At 39.7% G+C, this 17,916-nt stretch overlaps 1 protein-coding gene across 7 annotated transcripts in view; it reads left to right on the forward strand.

Moving 5' to 3' along the window:
• Positions 1 to 17,916, forward strand: part of IQGAP2 (IQ motif containing GTPase activating protein 2) — a 307,037-nt gene that overhangs the window by 167,932 nt on the left and 121,189 nt on the right. For 4 of the 7 annotated variants that reach the window (XM_081505894.1, XM_081505895.1, XM_081505897.1 and 1 more), the window contains exons 4-5: positions 1,716 to 1,793; positions 5,078 to 5,154. In XM_081505894.1, the coding sequence (XP_081362020.1) occupies positions 1,716 to 1,793; positions 5,078 to 5,154 (155 nt within the window). Of the gene's footprint in view, positions 1 to 1,715; positions 1,794 to 5,077; positions 5,155 to 10,141; positions 10,216 to 17,916 lie in introns of those variants that run through there. The other 3 variants (XM_081505898.1, XM_081505899.1, XM_081505900.1) reach the window with 1 other exon arrangement.

Raw genomic sequence — 17,916 nt, forward strand, 5'->3', positions numbered from 1 at the left:
GACCAGATTGCCATAGTCAAGAAATAAGTCACCAGTCTTATTTGGAAGAGGACTGTGTTAGTCACTTTATGGTGCCGAGGGCCCTCAGCCCTGACATGATTGAGGATTGTCTCCATTTTGGCCCTCCACGTTCACGGAGTGGCCATGTCTGAGAACCATTTGTGTTCTGCAAGCTCTTGCTGAGTTAGCCTCAGGCACTACCGCCTGCCTGTGAACTGTCTGGGTGCTCTCTCTAGGCTTTTCCGCTCTTCCTCTTCGCATGCCCTTCCCCCTCAGACCCTCTCCCCTCCCTCTGGTTATTTCACAGTAGTTAGCTAATCGCTGTCCTCTGAGGAGTCATCCCCCGGTCTTTAGGTCCTGTGCTCTGCCCTGGCGGGGGGTGATAACATGGGGAGGGTTTTCAGATCCACAGAGATTTAGTCTTGAATCCCAGCTCAGCCCCTCAACAGATGTTTGCCTTTAGGCAAATCCCTTCATCTTTGTCCCCTAGGTTTCCTCATCTCTTAAAAAAATGGGAATAATAACTACTTTGCAGAGTATGTGGAAAATTAGAGATAATTTATGTAAAGTGCTTGACAGACATGGTCCAATCTCAGTAAATAATGGCCACTATCAAAAACGCATAAATATTTGCCAAATTTTAATTTTCTTATGCTTTATAATTTCTAACAGCAAAAAAAAATAGTTTTTGTTAAATCAACCATGAGATTGTAGAAGCTCACAGAAGATGGGAAGAGCTAGACTTTGTGAATGTGATAATCTACCATTGGGTGTTAGTTATGATGAAACTTGCTGTAGTTACTTTTTGTTTTATTCAGAGTGAAAAATAAGATACATAACATTATGGTATACATTTAACTAATGAAATATATAAGATTATTTTAAAGCTGTCAGCAGTACATACCTGATAAAACTTCGTAAGATAGCAATAAGAATATTTTATTTATAGACTGTGTAGAAAATAATGGCTGGCTGATTAGAATTGTAGGAATGGAAAACAGAGCCTATTTTTATTAATATGGGTAGAAAAAGGTCTTGTAAAATATTTCCACTGAAAGTTTGCTTATTGTACAAGGCCAAGGTTAGAATTAGATTATAGAAGGAATAAATACTAAAATTGGCTCTGAATCATGGAGTGTTTTTTTCATCTTTGTATTTTTCTATATTTTCCAGTTTGTTTTTTTCTTTTATTATTATCTTTTTTTTTTTTTTTTTTTTACGGAAATCATATTACAGTTGTGATCTGGCAGAACCGGAAACCACAAAAAAACAGACATCTAGTCTTGTAAAAATCCTTTTTTTCCTGAAGTTACTATTGCCCTCAGCCATGGTTGCCACAGTCTTGACACTGAGAGTGTGTGTGTGTGTGTGTGTGTGTGTGTGTGTGTGTGTGTGTGTGTGTGTGTGTGTAGGCACACATGTGCTCATGTATGTGCACACGTCTCATAAAACATCCTTAGGCATGATAGACAGTAAATGGTCTTTGGGAGTCTAGTTCAGAAGTACCTCAAACGTGTGAATTCGGGGGACTGGAATGGTCCATCCTAAATGGTTGGAGTGTTGCTAAGATAGTTTCATCTCCTTTACGGTTGCTGTATGTGAGCATTCATGGCACTCTTCTAGGAGAAATGTAATTGAAAGCATCCTGCTAATGGAAGCAGTGGTTACTTTTGTTACTTATTTTTTGTGTGTTCCCTTCTTTTCCACCTGGTTAGAAGTCGGGCCTTCATTTTCGACACACAGATAATACCGTGCAGTGGTTAAGAGCCATGGAGTCTATTGGTCTACCCAAGGTAAGCTTGAACTGGGAAGACGGACACCTCACTGCGGGAAGGGGTTTCGCAGAATGGGGTATCTTAGGCTGCAGATGTCCCCATTGCCTCAGGAATGAGAAATGTGAGACCTAAACAAATATATGGAAAAGCATATATAAAGTAACATATGGCAAGAATTCAGGTTGGGAGCAGCTAGGTAAAGTTAAACAAGGTCAGAACAGGCTTTACCTGGTAGATAATTGATTTAGAAGCACCATCTCCCTCTTTGTATTGCTATTTATACCTAAGATTCCAAGTCTCTTTGTATCGGTATATATTGTATCATTATAAATCATCATTATAAATTTATTTTGTTAAAGTAAATATTATTATACATCATAGTATCACTTTAAAGTTTAATGGCTAGCAAGTCAGAGCTCTTACTCCCGAAATAGATCTCCCAAATAAAACTCATTCTGCAAATATTCAGAACTTGTTAAATTCAAAGAGTAGATACCCTTACACCTGTGAGACAGATTAGACAAGTAGAGGAAATGAGAAAATAATTACATGTGCTAGAAATTGTAGAGCTATTTCTTAAACTTCTGATTGTGAAATAATTTTAGCATCACAGGAAGTTTCAAAAATAGTACATCTTTGTGTAAACTTCATTCGGGTTCCCCTCATGGTGACATCTCATAACTGTAGTACAGAATTAAATTGGCGTTGGTGTATGAATGTTAACTAGACCCAGACTTTATTCAGTGTTCACCAGTGAACATTCATTTTTTTGTGTGTGTGTGTGTGTGTGAGTGGGTGTAGTTCAATCCATGAACAGACTTCTGTGGCCGCTACCAGAATCAAGATACAGATAATGCAGAGAGGTTGGCCTTTACATAACGTCCCTTTTCCAGTGCTGTCTCCTGGCAGCCCATTAATCTGTTCTCATCTCTATAGTTTTGTCATTTTGAGAATGTTATAGAAATGGAATCATACAGTAGGTAACCTTCTGAGACTGACTTTTTCACAAAGCATAGTGCCCTTGCCGGCCATAAAGTTTCCATGTATATCAGTAGTTCCCTTTTTGAATTGCTTACTTAGTAAGTCCAGCTATTTTAAAGAAATTATTTAAGAATGGTCCAGCAAGGGGATAGGCTATTGACTTATTTAGGCCTGTGTTGTTTTTAGTATTAATTCAGGTTTGCAATTAAAAACACTCCCACAACAAAAACAAAGAATTCCTTAAGGTGAATTATGAATGCCTATTTTTAATACATTTGCGCTAATACCTGTTTTAACTCAGTTCATTTTATCTTGCAATGGTCAATGTTGATCTATTTTATTTTGCTATTTTTAATTAAACTACTTTCCCCTCTCCTAAAATGTTGAGAACATTGAGTGCTATTCCTTTCCGGGCAGTAGTTATCATACAGAATTCATATTTCTAAATTGTGATTTAATAAATATTAGCAGGGTGTTGAGTGGTAACCAGATTAAAAAAGAAAGAAATTCAAATGCCATTTTTCTGTATGAGGCTGCATATGTTAGTTAGGATAATTTCATTATGTTTGAAAGATCTAATTTAATCCTTCTCAAGTTGTGTGTGTGTTGGCCACATTTATTTTGATTTTAAGCCAAACAAGTGATCCACGTAGCAGATTCTATTTTAATCCTGATGTTTCTTATGAAATCAGTGATATATTACATTGCAGTAATGAGAAGCCAACAGTATACTGAATTGACTTAGATGTATTAATAAATTCCTTCATGTGTCAATATGAGTGCCCACTCTGTGCTCAGCTTCATGTTACACACTGGGGTTACAATGTTGACAAAAATGTTTTGGTGAACTATAAATGGATCCCATCTCCTTGATAAAGGAAGACATATTCATAATGATTTTCCAAGGGAGATATCAGTATAAAAGTTTCTTGTTTAAAGAAGAGGGGAAGTTACAGTTGTCCTCTGCTTACATAGTAGAACTTTTAAACCTGGTCATATTCTAAATTGGGAATCCTCTTCCCATTGACACTTTAACAGCAAATGTATTAAGGGAAAGTTAGAAAGACCTTTGAAATTTCATAGGCTATAGATACTTCTTGAAGCACTCAGTGACTATACATTTTATAGTTCAAGAAACTTTGCTTTTCTCTTAGCTTTTTTCAGTGTCCAGTAGAAAGCTGTGCTTGAGTATCAAGTACTACCATATGGTACATGATTTTAGTTTCTATGTCAAATTTTATAAAATATTTACCAAAAGCAAGTAATGCCAATATGCTTCTGTTAATCTGTTAGAAGCTTCAATCCTAATTATTCATTTTTGGTGCCATATTCTGAAATCTGTTTCTTATTAGGTTTTTAGTTTCAAGCTCAAAAAGCTTATCAAGGTGTATTAAAAGTTTTAGTGTTCAGACTTTTCAATCTACTACCTCCATTCATAGATGGTTATCCAAAAGAAGTAATCAGGTGCACAGAAAAAGCGGGGATGTTTATTGTAGTGACTTATAGTAGGGACAAAATTGAGGGAAAAAATGTTCAACCATGGAGAACTGGTTAAATTCTGGTTCAAAAATATAAAAGAATCCTATGCATCTACTTAGAAGTAATGTTCTTATAGACTAATGAAGGGAATGGAAAACAATCATGCTCTATCAAGTGTTTTAAACAGGTTTATAATACTTGAAATTTGGTTTTCAAACACCCACATACATAAATGTAAAAAAAAAAAGACATACAGATAAAAGACTGGAAGAAAATATACCAAAATGCTAATAGTGACAGTCTGGAGGTAGGTTTATAAGTGTTTTTCTTTCATACTTTATCTACTGTCCAGATTTTAATCAGTAAAAATGTATATTTTTTTCTCCTTAAAGTAGTACATGGGTATGTATGTGTATTGTATGTATATACATACATGCTTACAGAACTGTGTAGCCAAGTTCTTAACAGTGTAATAAAATGATTTCAAAAGGACACCCTTCTCAGGCCAGGGGACCTCTGGGCAGTCACAAGAGTGACTCTGATACAGAAAGCAAAGCCTGCAGGGGCCCATGCCTTGTGGAGTGAAGCTGCCACCCAGCCCTGTGGACAAAGCCTTCTTCAAGTGGCTGACTGTGAATCTCCGCTGAGCCACTAGGAGGCGCTGTCAGGGACCAGATGCAGTGATTGGTCCACATGGAAAACAACAGGAGGCACAACTGAGATTCCCCTTCATTTAAATAAATACAGAACAGCAAGGACAATCAAAATAGGGTCATTTGGGGAGTTAAAATAATTGTGAAAAGCAGCACTAAATAAATACATTTTTCCCTTTTGTTTTCCAGATATTTTACCCAGAAACAACAGATGTCTATGACCGGAAAAACATACCAAGAATGATATATTGCATTCATGCACTGAGGTGGGGAAAAAAAAATACAATTAAAAATCTAGCAAGTAAATTTAAATAAAACCACAGTTTCAATTTCAAAAGAGCTCTTTTTCCTCTTTTTAGAGAGAGCTCTTTTTAAAAAAAATAATAATCTGAACTTTTATTTTTAAGACTGAGTTCTAAATTTGCTGGTAAAAAATTAAGATAATTGTCATATAACAATACTTGAACTTGAAAAACATTTTTCCGTTTTTTTTTTTAATCCATTTCAAAATAGAAAACCAGAAAAATGAATGAAAGACCTGTGAGTTTAATAAGGAGAAAATTTTAACAGAAATTTCTAGGAACCTAATAATAATGTGCTTTCACAGTCTTGAGTTATATACTACTTTACAGATATAGTTACTTTCCAAACTACTTTACTACTACTTTACAAACACATCAAATGAGCAGCTTTAATGGTCATACATTTGATTGTGATACTCTTAAAATCATTAGTTTGGCTCAATTCTTAGCATAGATTAATAAAATTCACTGTAAAAAATCTTTTGAACTTTTGTTCAGTAGAACTTGTACCATAAGGGTAAAGAAGAAACTAAAATTAGTCAAATCATGATACATTTTTTTTTTAATTAGTTTATTTTCTATTTTTTAACTTCACAATATTGGATTTGTTTTGCCATACATTGACATGAATCCACCATGGGTATACATGTGTTCCCCTTCCAGAACCCCCCTTCCACCTCCCTCGCCATCCCATCCCTCCGGGTCATCCCAGTGCTCCAGCCCCAAGCACCCTGTATCATGCGTTGAACCTGAACTGGTGATTCGTTTCACATATGATAATTTACATGCTTCAATGCCATTCTGCCATATCATCCCGCCCTCGCCCTCTCCCATAGAGTCCATAACACTGTTCTATTTATCTGTGTCTCTTTTGATGTCTCACATACAGGGTTATTTTTACTGATTGACTAGTATATGTGCGGAGAAGGCAATGGCACCCCACTCCAGTACTCTTGGCTGGAAAATCCCATGGACGGAGGAGCCTGGTAGGCTACAGTCCATGGGGTCGCTAAGAGTCGGACACGACTGAGCGACTTCACTTTCACTTTTCCCTTTCATGCATTGGAGAAGGAAATGGCAACCCACTCCAGTATTCTTGCCTGGAGAATCCCAGGGACGGGGGAGCCTGGTGGGCTGCTGTCTTTGGGGTCGCACAGAGTCGGACACGACTGAAGTGACTCAGCAGCAGTATATGTGCTGCCAAAGTGAGCATGATACATTCATTTCTTAAAGCATTCGTTTGATATCTTAATATTTTTAAGGGCTTCCCTGGTGGCTCAGATGGTAAAGAATCTGCCTGCAATGTGGGAGACCGTTGATCCCTAGGTTGGGAATTGTTTTTAATATTGAGATTCTACCAGTCACAAAGTTTTTCTTACCTTATTGGAAGAAATGTGATTTTTAGATGGTCGCAAAAATGATTCTAAAAATCCAATTTGTGGCTGTTGTCTTGAGTGCACACAGGTAATGACTGAAAGACTTTGTGTCTGATTAAATTTTAAATTTCTTTTAGAACATCTGCCTTGTGTTTATATCACTAAAAGTCATTTTCCTGGCAGAATATTCAGCCTAGAGGTTTATATTAACTTCTTTCTGGCTTTCTTCCTCTCCAAAGAAGATTTTTATAATAATTCATTGCAATAGTGGATTACTAAAGATTTTTGATTATGTCAAATAATTTGACTCCCCCACCCCATCAGTACTTATGAGATTTCTTTGGAATATGACAGTTGTTTGAAATACAGACCAAATGAAGGTGCCTATCCTACAATTTCTTTTTACTCTAGTAATTTAGAACAACTGAGGGAAAAAATGCTTCTATGCCTTCCCCTTCTTATGTGGCTAGTATATCATTGTTCCAGGCTTTCTAAAAGCTCTTGGTGCCCAAACGCTCGATTTGATGAATATTATCAAATGTGTTGCCCAGCATTCTTGGTCAGATGCTTTTCAGAGCCTAGAATCATCACTTAACACTTTGTGATCTGCTAAGCCAGCCATTAGTTAATCATTATCATATCCACACATCTGAGGGAAAAGTGTTAGATGCCCAGTCATGTCTGACTCTTTGTGACCCCATAGATGGTAGCCCGCCAGACTCCTCCGTCCATAGGTTCTCCAGGCAAGAATACTGGAGCGGGTTGCTGTTCCCTACTCCAGGGGATCTTCCCGACCCAGGGATCAAACCCAAATCTCCTGCCTTGCAGGCAGATTCTTTACTGTCTGAGCCACCACAGAAGCCCATGCATCAGGGTGCTAACCTCCCAATCTATAGCCTGCTGTCTATAAGCTAACATTCATTTCCTGAAATGCACACCTGAGGTGTTACTGTGAGCAGCTTATAAAGAAATGGTGCCCCAGGTTGTTTTCTGGTGACGTCACTGTTGTGCGCAAGTGACAGAGAACTGCCCCAAGGCTTACAAACGTGTGCCTGCCAGAGTTTGAACAATGGCTTGAGCAGCTTGGTAAACAAAGAAAAGGCAACTTCTTGCTCACGTTGCCAATTGCATGCAAATGTTTTCCTCAAGTATTTAGACTGTCTTTCTCAGGTATTCAGTTACTCATCATGGAAGTCTCCATTAAAGGAGCGGATTCCTGCCGAATGTTCTTCACCAGATCTGACCTTAAGTAGGAATTTTAAAAGCAGGATCTTGAAAAGCAATATTCAGTTAATAAACAGCATTCCCTGGGAAACTCTCCTTCACTTTTCTCTGTTATAAAATTATTGTATGAAAGTTAAAGTGTTAGTCTCTCAGTTGTGTCCAACTCTGAAACCTCACAGACTGTAGCCTGCTAGGCTCCTCTGTACATAGAATTCTCCAGGCAAGAATATTGGAGTGGGTTGCCATTTCCTTCTCCAGGGGATCTTCCTGATCCGGGGATCAAACCCAGTCTCCTGCATTGCAGGCAGATCCTTTACCCTCTGAGCCACCAGGGTGCTCCTTAATAGGGCATGGAGAATTCTCAGATGTATCTCGTTGTCTTCTATCAAAACCCTTTCCTGCCATGGTTTAGAATGTGGTCAGTTCCTCAAATGAGGCTGATATTCTGTTCTGTTGGGCCAGACTCTTTTGGAAGCTGGGTAGCAGCACATTTTCATAAGGACAGTGGGTCTGCCCTCACTGCATGATTAGAAGTGATGCTGAAAATGAACCAAGATGTCCTCAGCAGTTATATCCTAGCTGCAGATAACAGCAGCATTGCTGGTGTAAAGATTGTCATTACCTGCCAGGGAATTAGGCGGGTCAGAAGTTCTATTATAGATCAGGAGCCAGGCAGAAAGATTCCACAGGTGCCCAACCCGGAGGCCTGACTGACCTGCAGAGTTCATCCCTGGCCCTGCCAACTTGTGTTCTCTCCTCTGTCCTCTTGATTTGGGTTTAACAGCCTCATTAAAATGCCCTGGGTTCTTGCCCTTGCTTCCTGCTTGTGTCTACTTTTCCCTTTTCCTGCCTGCCTCGCCTTTTACTGAATTTCTGACCCCAGTCCCCAGGCCTCACTCACTGTCAGTTCAGGTGGGTGTTCTCAAGCCCAGACTCCAGCCGGTGTTAGCCAGGCAGCCCCACAGGGAGTCCTGAACCGCCACATCACGCAGACCCACCTAAGTAATGGGTGGCCTCATGTTCTTTTCAAAGAAATGTCTATTATCTTTTCCTTATTTGAAATAAAAAAGTGTTCACTGTGGAAAACATTGGAAAATTTGAAACTGGGTCCCCCTAAACCAAGTTCTTCTGGCAGGTTGATGGTTCACCTCTCTGTATAAACCTTTCTTTTCTTTCTTTTCCTATACCTGTTCCCCCTCAAGATTAAGGAGTCTCAAAGAAAGGGAAGGGGGGATCAAAGCTGAGCAGGGATTAAAGCCCTGAGGGGCCTTCCCAGATACAAAAGCCCCTCCATGTCCCCTATTTCTTGTTGGAAAAAAAAAGAGGGGTGAGGGGTTAGTTTCCTAGGTCTTCCCCCAGTTTCAAAGAGCAGACTCAAGTAGTAAGTGATTAGGGTAATAGTCCCAGGACTCGTCCCCCTGAAGGAATATAGATATCTTTGAGTCGTTCTGCAGAAACTAAGACCCTCACCCATATGGAGGATCTGACTACATGCTGAGCACAAGCGCTGTGCATAGACCTCAGACTGAGTGGAACTGGAAGGCTGAGCTTCCCAGAGCATAACCCTGTTACCTCACCACCAACCAGTCAGAGGTGACCCTGCCTTCTAGGTCCCTCTCCCCTAATATTGTCTTTACAACTCTTGCCTGAAAGCCACTGACAAGTTTGGGTCTTTTGAGCACAAGCCGCCAGCTTTCCTTCCTAGGCCCTGCAACGAACTTTTCTCTGCTCCAGGCACTGACATTTCAGTACCAGATGACGATGACTGTAACTATTTTGGTGTTTTGGTCTTAAAAAATATACGTGGCATGTTTTCTTGTGGCTTTATTTGGAATATTTAAAGCCTGCACAATAAAAGGAGCCACCTCATGGAGTGAGAGCCTTGCTAACAAGAGACTGATAGTTTTTTTTTCTGGTCTGGAGGCCTCCTAACCTTGGAGAAGAACACTTTTTGCCTGTTGTTTATTGCTCAATGTATTAAGCAACTGTTAAATGTTTAAACATTAGTTATGTAGTTGAATCCCTTTAAACAAATAAATTTAGTAGACTGCTTTTTGGAATATCTCAAATACCGTAAAACACAAGTAAAATGCCCAGTTACATTATTACGAACTTACTACACTTAAACTTATTCTGAAAGATCCACACTGCAAGTTTCACTTGTAGTTTCATTATTTATCCACTGATTTTGATGCAGTCTAAGGCTATAAAGCTTTGATACCTACCCAGAGTTCCCATGGTCACTAGAAACAGAATACCTCTTCAGTGGACCAGGTGACAGATCTGGTTTCTGACCAATCATTGCCGGTCAGAACACGGTATCAGTTTGGGTTCTTCTCTTAAGGTGAGTCCAACCTTGGCCACCAGGAATCAGGCTGAACTTGCTTTGCAAAATCAACCAGACCTTGTAGTATTTGGCTTTCAGGTAGGTTTTTATTTCCCATCCAGTCCCCACCCTCTGTCACTCAGAAATGGTTTACTTTCATGTCTCGCTTGGCTAGTGCTCCATAACCCATTGTCCTGTCTTCATGATGTATTGGCCTGCTCTGTTAACATTATGAAAGGTTAACGTATGCCCTTTGAATATTTTCTTGAAATCAGTTGGGCATTGTAGAGGTTTCTCCCCCAGGAGATGAGGGATGGACTCTGCCTGATGCTCTTTGGGACCATTTGGCTGATAGCATCTCGGATCCTGTTTCTGGACCCTCTCCTTGGCTATTGAGTGCAACCATCAGTACTGTACCCTCTTTTCGCCTGGCTGTTTTTGTCACCTCCTGTGCCCCTCGGTCTGTTCTTATCTTGGGATATTCCCTTGGTTTTCTCGACTATTTGTTTTACTCAGAGTTCCTGGCCTTTACTTTTTCCTCTTGTATAAAGAGTACAAAAACAAGCACATATTTATACACTATAGACAGACATAAGAAAAAACAAAGCACCTGTTTTTAACACTTCCTAGCTTGTTAAAATCCTTATAAATATTATTTGTGTCTTATTTTATCTCTGCATTACAAATTCCTTTTGGTTCACTTTATACCGGACTTCCCTGCTGGCTCAGGCAGTAAAGAATCTGCTTGCAATGCAGGAGGCCTAGGTTTGATCCCTGGGGCAGGAGGATCCCCTGGAGAAGGAAATGGCTACCAACTCTAGTATTCTTGCCTAGGAAATCCCATGGACCGAGGAGCCTTGAAGGCTACAGTCATTTGAACATCGTTTTGAACTTCAGGCCTTTCTCTGATCTAAACAAGATTTGTTGTTGTTCAGTTGCTGTCATGTCTGACTCTTTGTGACCACTTTGACTGCAGCACACCAGGCTTCCCTGTCCTTCACTGTCTCCCATAGTTTGCTCAAATTCCAGAGTCTTCTCCAGCACCACAGTTCCAAAGCATCAGTTCTTCAGTGCTCAGCCTTCTTTATGGTCCAGCTCTTACATTGCTACATGACTACTGGAAAAACCATAGCTTTGACTATATGGACCTTTGTTGGCTAAGTGATGTCTCAGCTTTTTAACATGCTATCTAGGTTCATCATAGCTTTTCTTCCAAGGAACAAGCATCTTTTAACTAACCGAGATTAATGTCTTCTTTTTTGATGGACCAGATTGCTTCAGTTTGGTCCTGGGAGCTCTTTCTGGCCAACTCCTTTGTCCTTGTAGCACTGTCCCTGACATTTCTTTGAAATATCCTTGCTTTGTGGCCACAAGCAAATGTTCCAGTCTTCCCTGATTGTGTGCACGTGATCAGTCATGTCCAACTCTTTTCGACCCCACAGACTGTAGCCCGCCAGACTCCTCTGTCCATGGGATTCTCCAGGCAAGAATACTGGAGTGGTTTGCCATGCCCTCCTGCAGGGGATCCTCCCAACCCAGGGATCGAACCTGGGTCTCTTACGTCTCCTGCAGGTGGGTCCTTTACCACTGCACCACCCAGGAATCCTCTTTAAAGTTGTCATGTGTTTGTAGCAATTTTCCTTGCTTAACACATGAGGCTTCTGGATTCAGCTTTTCTTACTAAATAAAGTTTATTTGCTGGTTAAAATTCTACTATACTGACCATAAGGTAAATGCATGTCTGCCTCTCCTCTGCGTAAGGATGACTGTTCCCACTGCAGAGTCTGTGGTTGCTGTCCAGCAGTCATGTCTTCAAACGCAGTGAAGATGCCAAAATAGCACACATTCAGGGCTTGGATTTATGAAAATGGCGGCGGCAGCCCCACTTCTGGTTGACCAGCTGTTCCAAGTACCCTGAGCAGTTTGGGAAGAAGGGCTGCTCTAGTAGGTGAACCTGAGGAACCGGTTCAGAGGCAACCTGGTTAGCAAAGCAGCTCAAGCAGTCCAGAATCTTCCTGCAGTGCAGGAGATGCGGGTTCAATCCCTGGGTTGGGAGGATCCCATGGAGTAGTATACCCACTCTATTATTCTTGCCTGGAAAATCCCATGGACAGAGGAGCCTGGTGGGCTACATCAATAAGGTCACAAGGAGTCGGAGACAACTGAGCGCACGCACACGTACATACACAGGATAGTAACAATACAGACAGACAGACAGACACCTACTGAGCCGTTCCGTACATGCCTGGTACCGTTCCAAGTATACTGTTACGGGTGCAATCTCATTTAAGCCTCATGACATACGTTTTCTGTACATTTTAAGCTATGGCTGGCTAAGATCATACAGCTAGTAAGGGGCAGAATTGGGATTCTGGTGCCTGATGGCACCAGAACCTGCAGTTACTTAGGCAGCCAGTCATTGTCCTCAGAAGGGAGCCCAATATTTCCATCCTACTAGGAAAATGAAAGCAGCAGTGGCATTAGACTTGAACTTCAGCACGGGTCTCTAAGCTGTTACATTTAGGGTATTTTAAAAGGAAGCTTCCCCAAACTTCAGAACTGGAAGGAAACTTCAGCACGGGTCTCTAAGCTGTTACATTTAGGGTATTTTAAAAGGAAGCTTCCCCAAACTTCAGAACTGGAAGGACCTTGAGATGTTGAGTCCAGTTTCTTTATTTCACCGATGAGGAAATTAAAAGATTGGTTTATGTGAGTCAGAGTCACATACTGAAATGTGGCCAGGCTGGGGCCAGGATCCAGGGCTTCTGACTACAGTTCCCTCTTCTTCCTAATCAGCCATGAGGCTTTGATTTACAGACATTCATCTCCCATATTACAACATAAAGTGAACTGTGCATGATGTGATCCAGAAAAGTTGAAATAAACTCAGCCTTTGCCTTTTAAGTTTGCATTTTATTACTGTAACACCTCTTAATGTATATATTCGAAGTAGTAGAAAAAAACCGATAGTTTTTTTTCTTTTTTGCTTTCTTTATTGCTTCCTTTACTTGAACTGATATTATTAGTACAAAATAGGAGCACATGGGCCAATGAGGCTTTTGCTACCGTAGGACAACTCCTCTATTACTGGCCTTTCTTAGCAACACAAATGTGCTATAGCTTTTGATGTGATGAAATGCTAGCTGTTTCATGCTAAGTGCTTTCTTACACGTGGAAAGTGACATTAGTTACTCAGCTTCCTTTGGAATGCTCTTGGCTTTTTGTGTTGGTTGTTAGGCACTGAAGGTGCTTAATAAATTCAGCCTTGAAGAGCTCTAAGAAATTGGTGCTTGGACAGACTTTTGTTTTTTAAACACTAAGACTGGATTTCCTATATACTTCAGGTAATGCCCCTATTTGAATCAAAATGCTTGGAAAGGAGTGGGCTACTGTTGCTGATTCTTTTCAGCATGGGAATCCAGAATAAGCACTTTTCCTGGTAAACATTTGCCTCTTTAACTATTCTGCTTGGACATACCTCCCACACAGAGATTTAGTATATAAACTCCCACACTGTGAAAGTTATCTTTTCAAAACTAACAGTTTAAACTTCAACCTCAAAGATAAAATAAATGCTGAAAATTGAAGCCAAATAAAAATATACCTTGACATTAAAGAAATACATACTTTTGGTGAAAGTATGTAAATGCAAATGAGATTTCTACCTGATCCTGACTAGCACAGGAAAATCTGATTTGAGATAAATCTAACTCAAAGATTTTTCTATCCAAAAGGTACCTGACTTCTCAGCACCATCTTGTGGTAACTTTTAGTTAAACTGGGGTGTTTGCTTGTGAGATTTATGTTATACAGCATAAATGGAGAAGTAAAAAGTATAATCAGAAAGTCTTCCAGTTTCTTTAATACCGTGGGGAAACATGAACACTTTTGTTTAGTGTAATTAATTTAGCTCATATCACCAACAAACCTATGTTTTGTGGAAGCCTGAGTACCTTATAGGGACAGACAGTTGAGAGTAATTAAATGAATGACCAGATACACAAAGGAGATACACTGAAAACAGTTATGTCAAGCTCATCGGTCACGGTTGTCTTAGTCTCCTTATAAAACTGACATGAAATGACTAAAGTAGTAGGAGTTTCTTTACTGTATAATTTTATTTATATTTTTGGCTGTGCTGGGTCTTTGTTGCCACATGGATTTTTCTCTAGCTGTGGTGAGCTACTCTCACCACAGTGGTTCACAGGCTTCTCACTGCAGTGGCTTCTCTTGTTGCAGAGCACAAATTCTAGAGCTGGAGGGCTCCAGGAGTTGCAGCACATCGGCTCAGGAGTTGTGCCTCCTGGGCTCTAGAGCACAGGCTCAGTAGTTGTGGTGCATGGGCTGAGTTACTCTACAGCATGTGGGATTTTAATGGCTCAGGAATCGAACCCATGTCTCCTGCATTGGCAGGCTGATTCTTTACCACCAGGGGAACCTGTTGTTTGTTTGTTTGTTTTAATCATTTGTAGTAAGAAAGAGTGCTATCCATTGACCAGAAAATTAAGGTAACTCATGACAAAAGCAAACAGGTAGGATTGGATTGACTGAAAAACAAAACAGAGGACCACAGCCCAGAAACCAGAGTTGTGCAGCAAAGCTTGGAGCTGCTGTGGGGTTTTGGTCTGAGCAGAGATGGGAAGAGGAGAGCCCTAAGCCAGCATAATTTGGATTAGTTAGACCTGCTGAACCTACTAATCCTTCCCCAAGGCAACAAGTGTAGATGCTGATGGCAGGATAGCACACCAGTACCCAAGGTAGCTAATGGCTGCAAGAAGACACAGGGAACCCCAATCTAAGAAGATAAGACAGTGAGCACCCTCTCGGCATCAGCCTCATTGTCCTCTGCCGTCTCCCTAAGGCTGGCTTCTGTCACGGGATGGTTGTGGTTTAGTGGCTAAGTCCTGTCCGACTCTTGTGGCCCCAGGGACTGTAGCCTGCCAGGCTCCTCTGACCATGGGATTCTCCAGGCAAGAATACTGGAGTGGGTAGCCATTTCTTTCTCCAGGAGATCTTCCTGACCCAGGAATCGAACCCAGGTCTCCTGCATTGCAGGCAGTTTCTTTACCAACAGAGCTACCAGGGAAGCCTCTGGCATGGGGACCTGCAACCAACAGTGACAAACAGTTGCAAATCTCAGACCTCAAGATGAGCCCCAAATCAGGAAATGCCAGACATCTGAAGGAAACCAAAGCTCTGAAAGAGGAATTACGTTCAACAAACAGAGCCAACACCCAGGGAACAAATGAAAATAGTAAAATACATGCACTTAGTGAGTAATTCATTTTATCTACTTAGTAAGTATGCTTATACATAGCAAAACCAAAGATAAAACTAAGAAAGAAGAAAACTGGATGCAGATTAAACTAGAAAATAAACTAATAAAATTTATTTACCTAAACTTTTATTGCATAATCTGAAAATTTTAAAATGCATCTAAAATCCCAGATTATCTCAACATTACATAGGAGGGGAGATAAAAGTGGAAATATGTTAAGGATAACTGATATTCATTAGCTTAGCCTTTGGTGCAAGAATATAAATTTCAAGTATGTTAAAACTAACAGAATATTAATGTAATACACATAAATATACACATTAAATATGAAGTTATTTTAAGTATAAAATTTATTACAAGAGATTTTATGGGAGACTCCTAGTTAAATTTTACTGTCACATTTTCAAAGTTTTTCCCATTGAATTACTTTTATACTTTTTTTTTTTGGTCAACTTATTCAGGTGTATTTTTTAATTTAGTTGTAAAAGAGAATAAAACTACAAATCAGGCACCATGAAAGAATGAATACCGTGGTATTTTTTTGATCATTTATGGATCTATTTTTATTTTTTCAAGTATAGCTTGATTTTATTTTCCTAGAATTCTTTTGTAACTACACCCCTGTCTGTTTAATTCTGTTCAATTTTGTTGTTTCTGTTACTAGTCAGAAGTGTGTGACTAGGTTGACATTTTATTTGGTCCAACTGACATGAGGTCTCTTTTACCTGGAATATTTTTTCTTGTGTAATAAATTAAGAATTGGTTCATAAAATATTATGGTTTTGGAAATGTCAGCATCCTAGTTTTAATTATAATGACTTGTTATATCCCTGATAATCTCTATAAAGACCTAGAATTTATTTATTTATTTTATTTTAAATTAGTTTATTTATCTATTTTTTAACTTTACAATACTGTATTTGTTTTGCCATACATTGACATGAATCCACCATGGGTGTACATGTTTTCCCCTTCCAGAAGCCCCCTCCCACCTCCCTCCCCATCCCATCCCTCTGGGTCATCCCAGTGCCCCAGCCCCGAGCACCCTGTATCAGGCATCAAACCTGGAATGGCGATTCGTTTCACATATGATAATTTACATGCTTCCATGCCATTCTCCCATATCATCCTGCCCTCGCCCTCTGCCATAGAGTCCATAATACTGTTCTATTTATCTGTGTCTCTTTTGATGTCTTGCATACAGGGTTATCTTTACTGATTAACTAAATACCATATATATGTGTTAGTATACTGTATTGGTGTTTTTCTTTCTGGCTTACTTCACTCTGTATAATAGGCTCCAGTTTCATCCACCTCATTAGAAATGATTCGAATGTATTCTTTTTAATGGCTGAGTAATATTCCATTGTGTATATGTACCACAGCTTCCTTATCCATTCGTCTGCTGACGGGCATCTAGGCTGCTTCCATGTCCTGGCTATTATAAACAGTGCTGCGATGAACATTGGAGTATACGTGTCTCTTTCAATTCTGGTTTCCTCAGTGTGTATGCCCAGCAGTGGGATTGCTGGGTCATATGGCAGTTCTATTTCCAGTTTCTTGAGGAATCTCCACACTGTTCTCCATAGTGGCTGTACAAGTTTGCATTCCCACCAACAGTGTAAGAGGGTTCCCTTTTCTCCACACCCTCTCCAGCATTTATTGCTTGTGGTCTTTTGGATAGCAGCCATTCTGATGGGCGTGAAATGCTACCTCATTGTGGTTTTGATTTGCATTTCTCTGATAATGAGTGTTGTTGATCATCTTTTCATGTGTTTGTTAGCCATCTGTATGTCTTCTTTGGAGAAGTGTCTGTTTAGCTCTTTGGCCCATTTTTTGATTGGGTCGTTTATTTTTCTGGAATTCAGCTGCAGGAGTTGCTTGTATATTTTTGAGATTAATTGTTTGTCTGTTGCTTCGTTTGCTATTATTTTCTCCCATTCTGAAGGCTGTCTTTTCACCTTGCTTATAGTTTCCTTTGTTGTGCAAAAGCTTTTAATTTTAATTAGGTCCCATTTGTTTATTTTTGCTTTTATTTCCAATATTCTGGGAGGTGGGTCATAGAGGATCCTGCTGTGGTTTATGTCAGAGAGTGTTTTGCCTATGTTTTCCTCTGGGGGTTTTATAGTTTCTGATCTTACGTTTAGATCTTTAATCCATTTTGAGTTTATTTTTGTGCATGGTGTTAGCAAGTGTTCTAGTTTCATTCTTTTACAAGTGGTTGACCAGTTTTCCCAGCACCACTCGTTCAAGAGATCATCTTTTCTCCATTATATCTTCTTGCCTCCTTTGAAAGACCTAGAATTTAAACTAAGGAATGTATCCTGTCTTTCTAGCTTTGAATTATGAATACATAATGTCTATTTTACATTGAACGATGTTCAGAGTCTAATATATTTTTCCCTTGGGAATAAGATACAAATATATTGGAATTTAGTAGTAAAATTACTGTATGTTTGAAGTGTCATTTGTCCTTTGGTTGTTGTTTTGAGAGAAAAGAGGGGGGAAAAAACAGAGAAAGA

This window comes from Giraffa tippelskirchi, chromosome 7 (assembly GCF_054371585.1).
Source record: "Giraffa tippelskirchi isolate mGirTip1 chromosome 7, T2T-mGirTip1v1.2.pri, whole genome shotgun sequence".
NCBI lineage: Eukaryota > Metazoa > Chordata > Mammalia > Artiodactyla > Giraffidae > Giraffa > Giraffa tippelskirchi.